The sequence below is a fragment of the Macaca nemestrina genome, chromosome 2 (genome assembly GCF_043159975.1).
Source record: "Macaca nemestrina isolate mMacNem1 chromosome 2, mMacNem.hap1, whole genome shotgun sequence".
Taxonomy (NCBI): domain Eukaryota; kingdom Metazoa; phylum Chordata; class Mammalia; order Primates; family Cercopithecidae; genus Macaca; species Macaca nemestrina.
The window spans coordinates 152725693-152745183 of record NC_092126.1 but is presented as its reverse complement, the minus strand read 5'-3'; the positions used below and the strand labels follow the sequence as shown (position 1 = coordinate 152745183).

The window sequence follows — 19491 nt, the reverse complement described above, 5'->3', positions numbered from 1 at the left end:
CGGCCGAGTCTGGTCCACTCCACCCGAGGGCAGCCTCTCAACGCCCACTCGCCCTGCAACCTGCAAGTTAGTGACGGGTGAGGGACGAGCGGGCTCCTCCTGCCTCCAAACAGGCTGTGCTCGCTAGCCTCCCACCTGCACCCCAGAGCAGGGAGGGGGCCCCCGGGAGCGCGCATGGAAAGGCACAAGCGCGCGCCTGGTGCAGGCGGCCCTGTCCCGCGGGCGCAGGGGCGCCGGGCGGGCGCTCCGGGGAGGCGGGCGGGGGAGGGGGCGGGGGAGGGGGTGGGGGAGGGACGGGGGAAAGGAGGGAGGGGCGGGGGCGGGAGGCAGCAGCGCCCCCGCACTACCCGCGTCTCGCACACTTTGCACCGGTCGCTCGCACGCAGCCCGGCGTCGCCCCACGCCGCGCTCGCTCCTCCCTCCCTCCTCCCGCTCCGTGGCTCCCGCGCTCCTGGCGAGGCTCAGGCGCCGAGCGCGCAGACGGGCGCACGGACAGACGGCCCCGGGGACGCCTCGGCCCGCGCCTCCCGGGCGGGCTATGTTGATTGCCCCGCCGGGGCCGGCCCGCGGGATCAGCACAGCCCGGCCCGCGGCCCCGGCGGCCAACCGGGACTATGAACCGGAAAGCGCGGCGCTGCCTGGGCCACCTCTTTCTCAGCCTGGGCATGGTCTACCTCCGGATCGGGTAAGGGCTGCCTGCGCCCTTTCCGCGCGTGTCTTGGCAAAGTTGGCACGGCCCGGGGAGGGAGGTGTGCCGCCTGAGAGCCTCTGCCGGCCACCAACTTCCACAGCTTCTCTGAGAGGCCGGGTGGGTGCGGTGTGGGAGCGGTGGACGCACAAAGGCCCCCCGCAGGCGGACGCCCCAGGAGATATAGGCAGGGGGACTGGCCATCCTGAGGACTTCTGAGTCTGGAATCTCCCAGGACCAGAGACAGCCGGTAGGGACGCTCCAGCCTGAGGGACTCTGGGGGAGGGCTAGCTGCTGCAAAGGTTCAGCCCATCCCGGGGACCCTTCGGACCCCGGCATAGGGACAGCAGGTCTAGCAGGAACATCAAGCCAGGTCCACAGCCGCTCTCGGGGAGCTCAGTCCCCGGAGCCCGAGAGGAACTCTCTCAGGAGGCGCGGCACAGCCGCTCCTACAGACTGAGCAGTCCCCAGGTGGCTGGCGGGGCCGGTCCGTGCAAACAGGGAACAGGTACCCAGGGGGAAGGACTTTCGCTGGCAAAAACATAAACTGCCGCTCGGAACCTTGGCACCACTCGATTTCCAGGGACCCTTAGACTCCCAGAGCCCCTTCCCGGGCCAAGGGGACAGCACGTCCCGCCCCCAACAAACACACACAAAGGTGGGACAAGAGGCGGCCCGAGACACCGAGGGAGACAAGCGCTAGAGAGAGGCGGGACACCCCGCCCCCTTGAACTGGGCAGCAGAGGCTGCCGGGCGCGCGAGCAGCCCTCTGGCTTCACCCAACGTTTCTGTGGAGGTGGTGCTCGGGGGCGCTCTGGCTGGAAGGTGGGAGGGGGCAGCTCGGGACGAGTCCTGGAGCTGCTTGTGCAAAGCCGGTCACCCTTTGTACTTAAGACATAACGCGTGTGAAGCTCGGAGCAGTGGGCGGCGGGGGGGCGAGGGGAGTCTAGGCATGGATAGAGGTTCTGGCGCTGAAGGTCCCGCTTGGTAGGTCTCGAACACCCTGCCCCTCCACCCCCCATGAGTGAACCCCCTACCGCCCCTTTTGAGGAGCGGTGGACCGCAGGGGCTGCGGCTAGGGGGTGTGTGTGAGGATCCTTTGTGTTTTGTCACTACTACCCCCCTACCCCGTCACTTCCCCAGTCCACGTCTCTGGAGCGCGGATTTCGCAAGTTGTCGGGCCGCTGCCGCGAGCAGGTGCGTGCAGAGCAGACCAGGGGCCGCCAGCCCGACCAGCGGCGAAGAGGCGGCTACGGGGCTCGCGCCAGTACCGCCAGCCTGCCGGTGTGTTTTAAGTGTTATTGATTCGCCCGCGTCTGGGTGGCTTTTCTTTTTTCCCCTGCTTTAATCTTCATCTTGGCCCGAGCCCCGCCGCCCCGCCGCGCCGCGCACATCCAGCATCCAGGAAGCCGGTCAGGCCGATTGGCTGGGACCGCGTGTGGCTTTATCTCCTTTTTAATTAGAAACGGGGAGGAGGGACCCGGGTGGAGGGGGAGAGAGAAAGGGAAAACAGCAGAAAATAACCTCTCCTGGCCGCCCCGCCCGCCCGCGGGCCGCCCTCCCGCCAGCGCCGCGGCCTACCCGGATTGGCCCTGCGGGGGCCCAGCTGCCCCGGAGGGAGGGAGGGAGTCCTGCAGGGTGCTGCCCTTCCGCCCCAAGCTGCCCTCTGGGGTGGGGAGAGGTCCAGGTCGGGGAGGTGGGAGTTGCAGGTGACTTCAGGCCAGGCGCTGCTGCTCCCTGTGCCTCGGGCTACTCATCTATATAGTGGGCATGAGGGGTGAAGTCTCAACGTCCCTAGGTTTTTCCATTTCCCCACATGTGACTGGGCTCTACCCGCTTCTGGTTGATGGTGGGGCATCTGTGGTATTCTTATTTCACTCGGATAGTTCTATTACTCGCACTAGCCTATTGCCACAATCAGATCCAATAAGAATGGTGATAATTACAACACCGCCGCCACATTTATGGGCACTCACTATGTGCCTGGCACCTTCTAAGCACTTTCCATGTTCTAGCAAATGCGGTTTTCATAGCAGCCAATTAGGTGGAGACTAGTTATCAATACCCTAATTTAGCCATGGAGAAACTGAAGTGCAGAAGGAAGGAAACTTGCCTAAGATCGCACAACTAATAAGTGAGGAAAGCTGAGATGGGAACCTAGGCCAGACCCTTAGGGGCTAGTCTATTGTACCTATGAGTTTTTGGCCCCAGTATGCCAGTCCATCCACTCTCTACTGGTGTAGAAATTTCCTGGTGGCCAGCTAGGTGCTCAGAGGGTCCTCCTGACAAATGATGCCAAAGCATCTCCACTTAATCTTCTCACGCTGCTGCTTCCTCAGACATTCCCAGCATTCTAGTGTGTGTTAGACTCTGGTTTAGGGCTGAGATGCAGATGCAAAGCCAGGCTGTCCCACCTCCAACACCTGCTAGCTGAGAACCTTCCTCTGGGTCCCAACCTCTGTGAGCCTCAATTTTCAGATATTTGAAATTTATATGATGATTCTTGCCCCACAGGGCTGTGTGGAAAGGTCACATGAGCTGCTGTTTGTGGCAGCACCCACCATACTGCCTTGGCACATAGTAGGGACACTGCCCAAGTTTACTGATGCATTTGATGCATATTTGGGGGCACCTGCCATGTAATAGGTACTCACCCGGAGCCACATCTTTGAAGTGCCACAATCCATTTATTTGGTAGACATTTAGTGAACCAGCAGACAGCCTCCCTGCCCGCAGGGAGCTCATCCTCTCAGGAAGAAGACAAGTGATCAAGTGAGCATGCAAATTAAAAACACATACATGAAAACATGAAAGTAGAACATGAGTAATCAAGAATATCCAGTAAACAAAACAGAGATTGTGATGGAAATTTATTAGGGGAAGGGAAGGGAGGGAGGCTCCCTTAGCTGGGCTAGTCAGGGAGGTGACCCTTGAGGTCATGTGAATAATGACAAGAAGCCAAGCTTGTGAAGATCAGGGGTGAGAGCACTTCCAGGGAGAGAGGCCAGCAAGGACAGAGTGCCTGCTGCAGGGAGAAGGCTGGCATGTGGCAGGAGCCTAGGGAAGTGGCAGGAGTGATCAGTTGTGCTCTTGGAGGGCATGGGTCCACGTCACCTCCTCGAGTTATTGGTACAGGAGAACCTCGCTCTAACAAATTGCAACTCCAGAACAACTGCCCATAGCTGAGCCCCAGGACGAGGCACTTGCCCAGTGGCTCTACCTGCAGCCCTACCACTGCCACCAGCCAAGCCATCACCAACCCTAACCTGCCCGGTCCCTCTGCTCCTGCTCTGGCACCCCGCAGGTCTTTCTTCCATGGAGCGGGGACCACCAGGTCATGTCAAGGTCGTGCTTACACCCTTCAGTGCTTCCTCGTGCTGTCTGATGCACCTGAGAAAATGCCAGCCCTCAGCCATCTCCTCTCCCCAGGATCTTCCTGCATCTCAAGCCCTGGTTTTATAGCAGTTTCCATGGGTTCTTTCTATTCCTTGAAGACCTCGAGCTTGTCTCCTAGAACTTTGCATTTTCTGTTCCCTCTGCACAGAATACCCTTCTCCAGATTTTCCCACAGATGCCTCCTGGCAATTCAGATCTCTGTTCTGTTCTGATGTCACCTCCTCAAGGAAGTCCTCCTTGATCACCTCAACTAAAGTGGCCCTCACTTTCCTCACCACCTGCACACCCTGGTTGCCATCCCAGCATCTTCCTTTACTTTCTTCATAGTACATACCATTGTCAGAGATGGCCTGTTTTATTCATTTGTGACACCTGTGTTGTCACCCTCCCTAGTTCCTTGAGGGCAGGGCCTTGCCTGTCAGGTGCACAGCTGTCTCCTAGCATGGTACCTGGCACATGATGGGTATCTGATACATGTCAGTGAATAGTTGAAGAAGATAGGAATTGCCCTCATAATAGTCACACACATCCTCTAAGCCAGTCATGCCCGGAGTGGGATACGTGTACTCCATTGACAGCAGGAAGAAAATGCCAGGACTTCTACTTAAAACTACTTTTTAAGGTTTTTTTCAATAATAAAACATATACATACATGAGAGTATATGTTACATATACATTAAAAAACAGATTTTTTTAAAGTGAACATCTGCACACCCATCACTCCTTCAGAGGCACCTGCTGCATGAGACTTTGAAGTCATCATTTCCTTGCTTGCCTTTACAATTTTACCAAAGAGATGATTCCCTAGCAACATAGGGTTTCTTTTGCATGCTTTTGAACTTCATCTCAATTGCATCCTACCATAAACTCAAAGGCAACTTGCCTTTTTCACTCAATGTAATATTTGTGACATACATCATCTTTTCTTGTTTCTAAAACAAAAATCAAGTGTGTGTGTTTCACTGATATTGAGTATACGCATTGATACAAGAGCCTATGTAGAAATTATAGGGTTTCTATTCGAATGGACATGAGTTAGGGGTGCAGGATCAAAAAAGTTGGGAGACCACTGCTGGGGGCAGTGGGGTGGCCAGTGCTGGACACCTAGGAAGGGTTCCTAGTCCATGCTCCCTTGCTGGCCTAATGCTCCATCTCTCTGTGTCTCTCCCTCCAGTGGCTTCTCCACAGTGGTAGCTCTGGGCGCAAGCATCATCTGTAACAAGATCCCAGGCCTAGCTCCTAGACAGCGGGCGATCTGCCAGAGCCGGCCCGACGCCATCATCGTCATAGGAGAAGGCTCGCAAATGGGCCTGGACGAGTGTCAGTTTCAGTTCCGCAATGGCCGCTGGAACTGCTCTGCACTGGGAGAGCGCACCGTCTTTGGGAAGGAGCTGAAAGTGGGTATGTGCTCACCCAAACACCCCAGCAGAGTCTTACAGGTTATAGAGACATCAGGCTATAGGGACACCAGAATACTCTCAGGTGCCCTGTGGAACTCCGTTGCCTGCCCCTACTAGAATGTCCCTCAGTGTGGGGTCCTGCATGTGCATTGACTTGCATTCAGGACTCCCATTGAGGGTCAGGTCTCTGGTTGAATCCATACCCCCTCAATCGTTTATTGACGGAGGTGCAAACCAGCAACCAGTGACCCAAATGCTAACCTCTGATACAGTGCTGATGCTGTGTTTTGAATTGAAGCCCAGATTTTAAAACTTGTTTCACCTAAAATATAGGAATTTCCGGTTTCTTTTGAAAAGTTGGCAGATCTACTCATAATTTACATGTGTGCCCACATGGTTGCAAAGACCTGAAACTGAGAACACAGCTCCCTTTAGTTGTAGCAGTGAATGGGCAACCCATTCACTGCCACGGTCCCCACCACTCCCTACTGCTGCCCAGCCTGTGCAATCCTGTGACATGATCCGCTTGATCCCTGTGGGCTTTTGACTTTGAAACTGTTTTATGGGAATGGTGCGTGCAGACACATACATACACGTAGAGTTTTGAGCCACACATTTAACTTCTGAAGCAATTATAACAAAAGTCTGGTGGAAAAGGGTCAGAGAGAGCAATGCTGGTCTCCAGGAGGCCCTGGTCAGTGGTAGGAGGCCATGCTGTGTGTCTTCTGGCTTGTGTGCATGTGCATTAGGGGACCAGAAATTGCCACAGACTGGCTTCTGCACTGTGAACTTCCCTGAAAGCCAGGTCAGCCTCGGATATCTTTGGGCATCCCTGCCACCTCCTGCTTAGGTCACCCTGCTGTCATGTCTGGGCTCCCAGGTTGTCCCATGCTCCCCCATCTCATTTCCCTGTTGCTCCTGGCCATCCTGCAGTCCCTTCTGCACCCAGCAGGCAGGATCATCCTTTTACATGGAAATCAGATCATGTCACTGTGCTGCTTAAACCCCTCTGGAGGCTTTCTTGCATCAGAATGAAATCCCCACTGCTCATCTAGCTGCTGCTGACCTCTGCTTCCATCTTCCCTCTTCACCTGCTCACTCAGCCTTGTTCTTTTTCCCAAACACACCATGCTGGACACCAGCTATTTCTTCTGCCTTAGCTCCTTTCCTCAGCCCCGTGCCCCTGACCCTGTCCAGGTCTTCTAGACCTTTGCAACCTTGTCAAAAGTCCCCTCTCACCTCAAAGTTCCATCCCATCAGCCAAGCACTTCACACTGTCTGAAACCATTCTGAACTGGTTTGCAATGTCAGCTTCATGAGGGCAGGGGCTTCACTCCCACGCTTGCCACTGAACACTTTCTTCCCATTGCCTTTTGGAAGGCCTTACCCATCCCTGCAGCAGGCCTGGTTTTGTCACCATATTCTGTGAGTGCCTTCTTATTTGCACCTTACAGAACTGCAGACTGGATCTCAGTATGGGGTCCTGCAGGTGCATCGACTTGCATTCAGGACTCCCAGTGAGGGCCAGGTCTCTGGTTGAATCCATACCACCCCAATAGTTTATTGACAGAGGTGCAAACCAGCAACCAGTTTTTTGGGCCACTGGTGAAGTTGGCAGAGACCTTTCCGGAGGTAAGCCTTTTCCAGGATCTTTGTTGTGTAGACTTTTGCCTTGCACCATCTGCCCTGCTTCTCCCTCTTCCCAATTCCAGGGCTCACTTTTTAGGTGGAAACAGAGGCCCAGAGAGAGAATGGGACTGTCCCAGGTCACATAGTGAGTGGCATCAACACTGAGACTCCAGTTAAGGTTGCCTAATCTGTCTTGTGAGCTTCCCCTTGCTTGTCACTTGTGGTTTTTGGTTTTTGTGCTTTCTTCTACTCAGATATCACACACACACACACACACACACACACACACACACACACACACCCCATTCCTGGGACCCAGGCATGGGTTCCAGCATTGTTTTAAATTTGTGACTTCTGATATGTAAGATGTTATAGATGAGGAGACTGAGGCTCAAAAGGGACTTGCTCAAAGTCAACAAAAGTGAGTGGCAGGGCCTCTCAGGACTGGGTTCATTCCAGCATAACTTTCAGTCTCAGAACAGTCAGTATATCGGCTGGCATTGGAATAGTCCCCACAGAGGTCTGGGGCGCAGCAGAAGGGCTACAGTGCAGGGCAGGGCCTGGACAAGGATCCCCTCCTGTTGAGCAGCCCCCAGCTGGCCATGGTTGTAGAAGTGAGGCTGAGGAGGAATACTGCCAGTGCACACCAGGGAGGAGCAGAGGCCAGTGGCAAGAGGCATTCTAGTGGGCTTGGCAGGCAGAGGTGGCTGGTGGAATTCCAGCAAAGAGAGGTGCCCAATAAAATCCTTGGGATAGCGATGCAGGGCAGTTGGTCCGGGGAGCCTGGAAGGAAGTAGGAGCTGGAGCCAGGAGGTATGTAGGGTCAATTTAACAAGTTTGAATTTCTGAGCGGGAGCCGTTGGAGGATTTTGAGTGTGGGAGTGACTGCCAGAGGATAGGTTAAACTTATGAAATTGCCACTGTGAAATGATTTTTGGCCCACAAAAGTGGCAACATAATATATGTTGATATGCATATATTATGCATTGACTTGCATTCAGGACTCCCAATGAGGGTCATGTCTCTGGTTGAATCCATACCCCCCAATAGGAATAGGAATCCATTCAACCTTATAGGAATTTTAGGAGATTCATGAAAGAGTGGGTATAAGGTCATTCATTTATTTTAATACGTGTTGATTTATTCATGCATTCACCAAGTTATTGGGTGTCCATTGTGGCTGGAGGCTCCTGTTCCAGTGTGTGTGGCCAGGGAAGGGCGCTGGATTTGTGAGGGAGGTGAGCTATGGGCATGTCTGGGGGAAGAACATGTCAGGCAAAGGGAACAGTAGGTGCAAAGGCCCTGAGGTGGAACGTGCTTGGGGGTGGCTTGAGGAACAGCGAGGGGCCTTGGGTGGCTGGAGTAGAGTGAGGAAGGCTGAAGGGGAAGGCTCAGGGAGCCAGGAGCTGGATGGTGCAGTATCCCTCAGGCCAGGGCAGGGGATCTGGATTTCCCTTAATGGGAATGGAGACCTTCTGAAGGGGAGACAATAAGGGAGGGACAGCATCCGACTTCGGGTTTAGCATCATCACTCTGGCTGCTGGGAAAAGCATGAACTGCAGGGTAGGATGGCAGTGGGAGTCAGGAGTCTGGTTGAGTCTTCCAGGAAGGAGGTGATGGTGGCTCAGCCTCAGTGATAGCCATGGAGACCTGCTTTGAAAGCCACCAGCCAGGAAGGAGGGAGAGTGACAAACTAAGGGCCAGCTAGGAGGGAGGGAGGGTGACAACCTGAAGGCCTGCTAAGGAAGGAGGGAGTCACTCTGGTCTGGACTTCTAGGGTAGTCACAGTGGGAAGAGGAAGATGAATCAAGATGAGAGCCCCGACAGTCTGAAACCGCCCTGAGCTTAGGTTTCCTCATATGTAGAAAGGTGTCCTGCTCCAGGACATCAGGAAGCAAGCATCACATTTAGGGTCACTGGGCTCCTCCTCAGTGCTCTCACCCCCATGGGGTTGCCACTTTCTGGGAATGACCAGCTAACAACGGCTGTCTTGCAGGGGTGAGGATCTGGCCTTTGGAGCTGTGGCCATCAAGTCCTGACTTTGAACACCAGGACCCATTGTCTGCCTTTAAAGAGAAACTTCCCAAAGTTCCACCCCATACTTCTGCTTACATATCATTGGCCAGAACTTAGTCACATGGCCACATCTAGCTGCAAGAGAAGCTGGGAAGTGTAATCTTGTATTCAGAGTGGACATGAGACCAGCTGGAGCTCTGTGACTGAAGAGGAAGAGTTCTTTATCCCATGCTTGGCTCCCTTCTGAGTGTTCAGGTTTCCTGCATAGAGCTGAGGGGCAGCAATGGGCATGTACCAGGTAAAGTCCCGTTGCATGTTAGAAATTGAACCCCAATTCAAGCCACCTCTGGTAAAAGGGGGACTTATGTATGCTTAAGGAACTGGAGAGCCAGGGCATAGTGCTGACTTTCGAAATGGACAGGAGCAGAGGTAGCATTGGCATCCATCAACCCCAGGACCAGCAGGATGGCCTTTGCACCTGCAGTGACACAACTTCCAGGTTCAAGCACCCCCAGAAAGAGCCTTGGCCTTTCTCTAGCAGCACTTGCAGAAGTTCTAAGATTCACTCAGATTGGACCAACTAATGGGGCTTTACTTTTGGTTGTGTGCCCATCCCAAACTAATCACAGTGGCCAAGGGCAACAGTGCTTTTTCTGGTCCAGCCAGGTAGCCCCACCCAGACCATCTCTCAGGGAAGAGGAACTGCTCACGAGTGTACTAGTCTACTAGGGCTGCCAGAACAAATCTCCGCAGACCAGGTAGCTTAAACAGCAGAAATGTACTGTCCAGTTTCAGAAGCCGGACGTCTGCCATCCAGGTGTCAGCAGGGCTGCTTTATCAGAGGCCTCTCTATTGGGCTTGTCACCTTCTCCCTGGGTTCTCACACGGCCTTTCCCCTTGTATATGTGCCCCAGGAATCTCCTGTGTCCTGGTCTCCTTTTTTATAAGGACACGAGTCATATAGGACTAGGGCCCACACTAACAGTCTCATTTTAACTTAATTATAATACTTCTTTAAATTTCCTGTCTCCAAATGCAGTCACACTCTGAGGTATTGACTCAGTCCACAGCAATGAGTGACCAGAGTGCAGCATGGTTCAGGCTTTAGGGAGAGGCATAGGGGGTGTGGTGGGCTCTCAAAAGTGAGACCTCGGGATGGAGGGAGGGGTCTGGACAGTGGAGATGGCCCTTCATCTGGGACTTGGAGGGTGGGGAGAAATTTACCAGTGAGTGGGATCCTAGGCAGAGGAAACAACAGAGCAAAGACATGGTCATGTGAGAGCTATGGAGGGAGTGAACAGGGGCCTGCAGCCTCAGGAGACAATGGCTCAGGGAGTTGCCTGTGAGATGGCAGGCTAGCTGTCAAGACCCTTGAATGCCAGGGATTATTTGAGTGGGGTGTGTGGCCCCACATCGGTTTGACCAACTGCTACCAAGGCACAGTGTGACCCTTGCGGTGGGGTATAAGAAGGCCTTCACTTCCCTCTAGACTCCTTCCTTCCTTCCTTCCTTCCTTCCTTCCTTCCTTCCTTCCTTTCTTTCTTTCTTTCTTTCTTTCTTTCTTTCTCTTTCTTTCTTTCTTCTTCCTTTTCTTTCTTTCTTTCTTTCCTTCCTTCCTTCCTTTTTTCTCTCTTTCTCTCCTTTTTCTCTCTCTCTTCCTCCCTTCCTCCCTCCCTCCCCCTTCCCTCTCTTTTTCTTTCTTTCTTTCTTTCTTTCTTTCTTTCTTTCTTTCTTTCTTTCTTTCTTTCTTTCTTTCTCTTTCTTCTTTTCTTTCTGTCTCTTTCTTTCCTTTCTCTTTCTTTCTTTCTCTCTCTCTCTTTCTCCCCTCCTTCCTTCCTTTCTCTCCTTTCCTTCCTTCTTTTCTTTCTTTATTCTTTCTTTCTCTCCTTCTCTCTCTCCCTTCCTCCCCCTCTCCCTCCCTCCCCCTCTCCTTCCTTTCTTTCTTTCTTTTCTTTCTTCCTTTGTTTCTTTCTTTCCTTTCTTTCTCTTTCTTTCTTTCTCTCTCTTTCTCCCTTCCTTCCTTCCTTTCTCTCCCTCTTTTCCTTCTTCCTTCCTTCCTTCCTCTCTCCCTCCCTCCCTCTCTCTGTTTCCCTCTTCCTCTCTCTCTTTCTTTCTCTCTCTTTCTTTCTTTTCTTTGTCCGTCTTTCTTTTCTTTGTCCGTCTTTCTTTTCTTCCTCTTTCTTTCTCTCTTCCTTCCTTGCTTTATTCCTTCCATTCTCTCTCTGTTTTCCTTCCTTCCTTCCTTCCTTCCTCCCCTTCTCTCTCTTTCCCTCTTTCTTTCTCTCTTTCTCTCTCACTTTCTCTCTCTCTCCCTTTCTCTCTCTCTCACGTTCTCTTTCTCACTTTCTCTCTCCCTCTTTGTCTCTTTCTTTCTTTCTTTTTCTTTCTTTCTTCCTTCCTTCCTTCTTTCCTCCCCCTCTCTCTCTTTCCCTCTTTCTCTTTCTCTCTTTCTCTCTCACTTTCTCTCTCTCTCCTTTTCTCTCTCTCTCACGTTCTCTCTCTCACTTTCTCTCTCCCTCTTTGTCCCTTCCTTCCTTCTTTCCTTCCTTCCTTCCTTCCTTCCTTCCTTCCTTCCTTCCTTCCTTCCTTTCCTTTTCTGTCAGGGTCTCGCTCTGTCACCCAGGCTGTAGTGCAGTGGTGCAAATATAGCTCACTGCAGCCTCCACCTCCTGGGCTCAAGCAATCCTTCCACTGGGATTACAGGCACACGCCCCCTCACCTGGCTAATTCTTTTCTGTTGTTTTGTAGAGACAGGGGCCTCACTGTGTTGCCCAGGTTGGTCTCAAATTCCCAGCTTCAAGCAATCCTGCCTTGGCCTCCCAAAGCAATGGGATTACAGGTGTGAGCCACTGCACCCGGCCATTTGCTTTTCTTAAATAATACTGTGACCTCCCTCGAATTCACCCCCAACACAACTTGTCATCCACCTCTATGAGCCTCCCTCATGTCTCCCCTGCCTCTCCCTCCCTGGCTACGCTTTCCCTATCTTGAATCTTGAGTTTCCCATTCCCTAGTTTATTTATGTTTAATATATCATATGGAGATCTTCCCCCAAAGTAAATGACTTCATTTTGGTTGGATTGAATTGCTATTGTGCCAAGCTCCTCCCCTAGTGGCGGCGCAGCTCCAACCCTGGGACTGGCCAGCTGCATGTCTGCCCAGTGAGTGGGTGAGAAAGACAATCTCAACAGCATCCTGATCTGCACTTCCCTGAGAAGTGATGAGGTTGAAATCTCCTCCTGTATTTACTGGCTGTGCATGTTCGCTCTTCCATGAGTTATCTCTTCATGCTTTGTCCCCATTTTTCTGTTGGGTTGTGGGTTCTCCCATTGGATTTGGCCAGTGTGGTTGTAGTCACAGTGCAGGGAAACCAGGGTTAGACCAGGCAATGCCTCGGGGTGAGTGGGTTCCTCAGGATGAGTGGGTTCCTCAGGATGAGTGGGCTGTGGGGGGCTTCACTCTATCTTGTGTCTTTTCACTGAGGATCAGTGTGGACCAGGAGCCAAGACTGCCCTTTCTCATCCGTCACTTCATTGGGTCCTTGGCACCCCTGAAAGAAAGTGTGTCCACCTCCATCTTGTTCCTGGGAGACAGGCTATGAGCCAGGCAGAGGGTGTCCAAGATCATGTGTTTCGTGGCAGAGCTGAAATCGGTCGTGAGTCCCCCCTCGCTGGAGGGATTCTTCTGTTTGTGCGATCCTGCCACAGGTGAGATTCTCAAGTCTGCTATGTATTTGAGAACCCCTTGTCTTGTTGCAGGTGTGGGGCTGCCAAGTGAGTACTGAAATCAGAGTCACATGGCCAGGTTTGCATCCTAGCCCCACCCTTACCTTGCAGATGACTTTAAGTGAGTACTTCACCTTTCTGACAGTCTGCAGAATGGGGGAGCCAAGCACCCACCTTACTGGGTGGTAGTGGCATTACATGATACGGGGTGTAAGAGCCTGGCACATTGTTATCCGTTGGTAACATCCCCTCCCCGCTTCCAGGAGGCCTGTGTGCCGTGTCATATGCACACAAGCTCAAGGAACCGGGGACCCACGCTCTAGATTTTCTTGGTGATTACCAGTCTAAGCTGACCGTTTTGACTCTACCTCCAAACTATATACCCCAATCTGTCCAGTTTTCACCACCTTTACCACCACCTCCCTATTCAAACCGCCATCTTCAGATACTTGCTGCCTGAACAATGACATCAACTTCCAAATGCACCCCACCTCCTCCCTTTCATCCTGCAACCTATGCAGCCATCCAGCATGACATCTTCTCCGTGTTGCTCTGAGTGTGGCATTCTGCCGTGTAAAACCCTCCCGCGGTTTCCTGTTGTTCTGAGAATAAAATGCACACCCATTCCCTGCTCCTTTATGGACCTATGCCAAAGTCCCTCCCACCTCAGGGCCTTTCCTCACTGTTCCCTCTGCTTGGATGCTCTTTGCCAGCTTGACTCACTCCCTCTGTCTTTCTATCCTCTGCTCACCTGTCAGGCCTCGGAGAAGCTTCATTACCTCCTCTCCAGTGTACACCGCCTGTCCTTGTCCACTCTCACTGTGTAGCATTTTTCTTTATGTCACTTTGTTACTCCAGGATGTATTCTCTAACTTGCTCATCTGTGCAGCGATGTGTAGTGGTTCAGCCCTGACGCTTCCCGCTTGGTCATTTACCAACAGTGGGCCTTGACCAAACGGGAGTGATAATGGCACCATTCTCACAGGTGGTGGGAGGATGAGGTTGCTTACTGCGCTCAGAACAGTGCCTGGCACACAGGAAGTGCCCATACATCGTAGCTGTGTTGTTATTATTGTGTGTCTCTCTGGCCAGAAGGCAGCTCTGTGAGGGATCAGGGGCCTCTGATCCAGTGCCTGGGACATGGAGGATACAGTCCCCGTTGGGGTGCTCAGTGGATCTAGGGACACCATGAGTACCAGAGCAGCCCCTTGCCCCAACTCTTCTCTGCAGCAGAAGATGACACAGAGGGTACTTGGGAGAAGCCGCTGAGTGATGGTGGGCAACCTGTCCTCTCCTGCATATGCAGGTCTCCACTCAAGAGACCTCCTGGAGGTGGTCTTCTGGAGGAGGTCTTCCTGGACCATCCTGCCCAAGACAGCATCCTCCACCCTTCCCCGACAGGGCACCCTGCATGGTTGTCTTTAAAGCACTCACCACTTTTGGAAGTGACTTTGTTTACTTTTGTAAGAACCCATCTGACATTAGTCTTCTCTGCCATCATGAGTCTCCATGGGGCCCAGATCTGCTGATCCTCTTCTCCCCATACTTCCAGCATCTGTCCTGGGGCCTGGCACACAGTAGGTCCTCATGGAACACGTGAAGAAGTGCATAGCCCCCAGGCAGGCCAGCTCCTTTCTACCTTGTGTGGCCCCAGTTGCTCTGAGCCCTTGAAGACAGGCCTTGCTTTGTTTATCTTCTGAATGCCGGGTCTGGGAGCACCTCATGCACAGTAGGTGCTCCATTTTCTCTGTCGTGTGAGTGACTGCTGTTCATTTCTCACCCCAAATACAAAACTGCATGTTCATTTCTGCACATTTTCTTTGAGATCCATCCTAGCTGGGCAGTCTTACTCATCAAGATCTTTTTAATGTCAATTTGATCAACCATTCTGTTAGCTCTCCTGCCCATCTCTGCATTGGCTTAAAATGGGATAAAAATGTTGACTAGGTCTAGTGCCTAGGAAAGACCGTTATGGCATGATTCAAGAGGAGCTGTGCCCAGGGTCTGCTCAGCAGATCACCATTCCCAGGCTCCACCCACTGCCTACTGCCAGCTGCCCTGGGGAGAAAAGGACATTCCCATGGGTGTCCTTTTAAAATGGGGGAACTCAGCATGTTATACTGCCTGCTCCTGGAGAGTCAGGATGCCTGCCAGCATATTAAAGGTGCTGAAACGTCCTGCGGACAAGACAGCAGCTTGAGCTGACTCAATCTGGAGGGTCCACTCATTTCCATCCTTGGACTCACTGACTGTCTAGTGGAGCTGCTCTTCAGGGGCACACACACTGGGGAATATCACCCTGGAGACCCTCACAGATTGACCATACTCAGAATGTGGTTTATACATCAACTTGGAATCTACCAAAAAGTATATCCACCTATCACCAATTTCCATATCTTTCCCCAAGGGTACAGAAGAGGCACATCCTCACTTCTGACATTGCCATGGGCAGTGAAATCCATTCTAATCCACATTACCATTGAAAATCCCTTCAATCATGCATAAAATTCAGAATACCTGTGTTTCCATACAAGTACAGGAAAGCATGCACATACATGTAAAATGTATATATGGCAATGTGTGTATATATATGTGTGTGTATATATATGCAGTGTATACAATGAAGTGTATATATCCACAATATAAGTATATGATATTTTTTTTTTCTGGTACATTTCGTTCAATTTATGCAAGTTAAACATTCATGGGATAAGACTCCTCCACTTGTATGTCCACTCATTTATTCACGTCTTCATCCTACAGGTATTTACTAGAATCTCTGCAGTAAATGCTGGGGTGCAGGCTCTGTCCAGGGCACTTGCTGTCCGGCGGGGACACACTAGGAAGACAAGGCTGAAAAGTGCTCTGAGGATCTAGTGGAAGAGAAATAGGCACTGGGAGATGAGCACAGAAGCTGCCTGTACGGGTCACCTGAAGTAGGGGCCGTCCACAACCCAGGAGGGGAAGGGGAGTGGCAGCAGGAAGGGCTTGGCTGGGTGACCCAAACAGGAGCCCTGGGATCCAGAGTGGCTTGGCACGAGGGACTGCAGGGCGTAGGGTAGGGAGGGTAAAGAGGCTGGGGGAAGAGGTGGGACCAGGCATCCTGCAGGGTTTTGGGACCAGCCTCAGGGGGTTTGCTTGGGAGGGAAGTTGTCAGAGGTATTTAATCAGAGGAGAGACAGGATGTAGGAAGATAATCAAATTCCTTGCACACACAGAAAGTTGCTATGTCTCCAGCATTATCATCAGCAAAGAAATGGTGATTTCCCGCCGTGTGCTGCTGGGGATGGGTGCATTCTTTTCCACATGCTCACGGCCTCCTGTTTGGTACCCCCCTGCCGGAATTTTTCCAGGGATGGGCACAATGACCTAGGAGTCAACCCCTGGAGTCCACCCTCCTCTGTCTACAATCTGGGAAACTCTGATGCATTTCTGGGCTTCTGCCTCTGTAGAATTTGTCGCCACTTCTCTTGGGCAGTCACTTGAGCAGCTCTCTCCTCTCCCCAAGGTGATGGCCTGGGCTGAGGGTCCCATGTCTGGGGATCCCTACGTCTAGGAGTCCCCACATCTTGCAAAAAGGACTCCATCATTTTACTCATCTAGGGCTGTGAGAGTGCAACACATGTCTGGTGAGCTGGTGAATGCTTAGAAGGATGGATTTGAAAACCTTTCCAGGGAGAGAGACAGAAGCAAGGGGCGGGCCAGCTCCATTTTCTCTCTGCCATTTCTTAACAATGCGCCATCTTGCCCAAGCAAAAGACCTATTCTTTCCTTATTCTTGCTTAGAATGCAGCTAACAAAGGACTTTTTGTCTCGTTTGCATTTTTTTTTGCAAGCCTCAGTTCATCCTGGGTTTTAGCTCTCCTGACACTATTCTCTGAGATGAGTCTTTTGTTATAATGTTCTCTTCCCAGCTTTCATATGGTAGACAGGCAGGCAGGCGTGCGTGCGCATGCAACATGCACACACACACACACACACACACACTTGCTTTCACATGCACATTCATTCATTCAACTGTTGAGGCTTCACAGATAAATAATCCAGGCCCCCACAGCCTAGCGGTGAGAGACTGATCATTCAATTCAGTACAAAATAAGGATGGACAGGGTGCTGGGCCACAAGTGGAGGGAAGGGACATTTGGGAGGCACCTCAGAGTAGGGAACTTTGGAGCCGTGGCTTGATGGATATGGTGCTAACCAATAATGCATCTAGTAAGAGCTATTGTTTATTGGTCCCTTACCGAGTGCAGGCTGAGCTTGTCATGTGCATTTGGTTATTTAATCCTCCCAACAACCCTGGGAGGTAGATATTTTGTTATTCCCACTTTACAAATGAGGAAACTGAGGCCTTGAGAGATGAGTTAACTCACTCAAGGTCCCACTGCCAGGAAAAGGGAGCCAGGACGTAAACCCAGATTTATCCACCTCCAGGGCTCTGCTTTAAAACCTCCTGCGCTACATTCCCTGCCCCTTAGCAGGCAGATGGAACAAGGAAGACAATTGCAGGCTGAGGGAACAGCATGTGCAAAGCCGTGAAGCCAGGAAGGAGCAGATGCTGACCGTTGGCAAGTGGTCAGCAGCGTGCTCTGGCCTTGCTCAGTAGGGAGAGAGACCCTTGGATGGAGAAAGACAGAGGCTGGGGCTTGCACACACCCCTCCCCAGTTTCCCTAGCTGTGGGCCTGTTACCTTACCAAGCTCAGCCCAGACACAGCTCCCTGCATCCCCAAATCTTCCAGTTACTCATTGTGAGGCTCCCTGGTTCCTCTTGATGAGACAGCCCCATGTGGCATTCTGAGCCCAGAGGGGCTATGAACTGCCATGCCATGGGGCTGGCAAGTGCAACCTTTTTCCATCTGTATATTTTCCAAATCATATATTTCAGCTTGTGTCACTGCAGATTGCTTGCTCTCTGACCCATTGGCTTTAAATAGCAAAAGAAAAAAAAAATACAATGCACTTTGTGGTTTCCAGTAAGATACCGTAAATACACCCAGATAATATTCCGGTGCAAACCATTTACAGTGGCTGCACAGGGCGGTGGAATGGAATCTTTTGGGCAGGCTTGGACATCAGTTTATTTCCTCTATACCCGCTGGGATCATTATGGAGCTGGAACCACAGAGGGCGTCAGCTGGGCTCCCCATTTTTATCTCAGTGATAATACGTATCGTTCTTTATCAAGCACCTTCTGGGAGCTCCACAGAGGCTTCATTCCACAGAGGTCTCATTTAATTTTCAGAACTTGGCGATGTCCTCCTAAGGGTTCCCACTTCACAGATGGGGAAGCTGAGACTCAGAGAGGCAGAGTCCTTGCTTGGGGCTCCCCCAGTGAATGAGAAGTACACAGGAGGGACTGACAGGTTCCATCTTACCTGAGTTCTGAGCTGAAGTCACCTGGGATATCCCAGGAGGGAAGGTCTCTGGGCTTCTGGATGAAAACTTTACCTGGGAGATGTGGGTGGATTGAAAGGTAAGGAGGGCATGGGGGAGGTGAGGGAGCCCGGGGGATCTTCTGGTCTTGCTGAGTCACTGGTGACCTTGAGCAAGTCTCCCATCCTCCTTGAAGCTATCATTCCAGTAGGAGCCCCCTGGCTTTGTTTCTGTGGCTCTAGGAATCTTTTCTCTGATTCTGGGGAGAGGAAGGGCTGGCAGAATCTGTACCTGCCCTCAGCCTCACCTCCTCCGGTGCCAACCTGGCTCACCGGCTCCTGCCACTAGCTGACCACACCACGTCAGTGCCATCACTCAGGCTACCACTTGGCCTGATGCCTTCTCTGCCCCTAGAGAGCCCCCTGACCTCTCCGCTCAAGTCACCACCCCAGATGTCCCCCACTCCCATCACTGCCCTGTGTCACCTCCTTCAAAGTCCTCAACTGCCATGGAGTGGCATTATCCTGCTGCCTGTCCTTCTACAAAGGCAAAGCCATGTCTAAACTCCTCATCTGACTCTCCTCATGTCCTAGAACAGTGCCTGGCACATAGTAGATGCTCAAGAAATATCTGATGAATGAAGGAATAGATGGCTTGGTCAAGGAGGTGGAGGGGAGGGCAGGATTTGAGGGAGGTTCTTCCTCTGCTCCTGGGCAGGACGGAGAGGCAGGCCTTTCACAGCAGGCTGTCCCCACTGCTGGGATGGAGGATCTGATCCTGGAGGGCACACAGGCCATGGTGGCCAAGCCCAGGGTTCACTCACAGGCTCCACATGGATGATCTGGGCAAGAATGTAGGCCTGGAGTCAGTAGGACTGGAATGGTTCTCAAGACCTTGAGGCAAGGGAGTGGGTCCAACTCTGGGGCCAGCTGTCCAAGTTTGAATCCTTACAGGTTGTATCACATGGGCCTCAGTTTCTGCATCTGTAAAATGCAGATAATAGCCCCCACCTCATGCGTTGTTGCCATATATTGTGGATCTATATTCAGTGCTTAGAACAGAGCCTAGTGAATAAGAAACATTTCGTATGTCTTTGCTCAGCTTTTTATGGACTATATGCCATTGGGCATATGATCTCATCCCATTTCCACAGCAGTAGAACAGACCACCCTTGCAGGTATCTCCTAAGAGAAATGAGATGGCATTCGGGAAATTACCCACCTGAATGAAGGGGCTTCCCCAGACAGATGAGAAAAGGGCGGT

General features: G+C 52.0%; 1 protein-coding gene across 1 annotated transcript in view; it reads left to right on the top strand.

Annotated features, from left to right (window-relative positions):
- Window positions 1–372: 372 nt before the first annotated feature.
- LOC105477747 (Wnt family member 7A) overlaps window positions 373–19491 on the top strand; it is a 57379-nt gene continuing 38260 nt past the window's right edge. The window contains exons 1-2 of the mRNA XM_011734445.3: window positions 373–685; window positions 5259–5485. Coding sequence (XP_011732747.1) covers window positions 615–685; window positions 5259–5485 — 298 coding nt within the window. The 5' untranslated portion in view covers window positions 373–614. The remainder of the gene's footprint in view (window positions 686–5258; window positions 5486–19491) is intronic.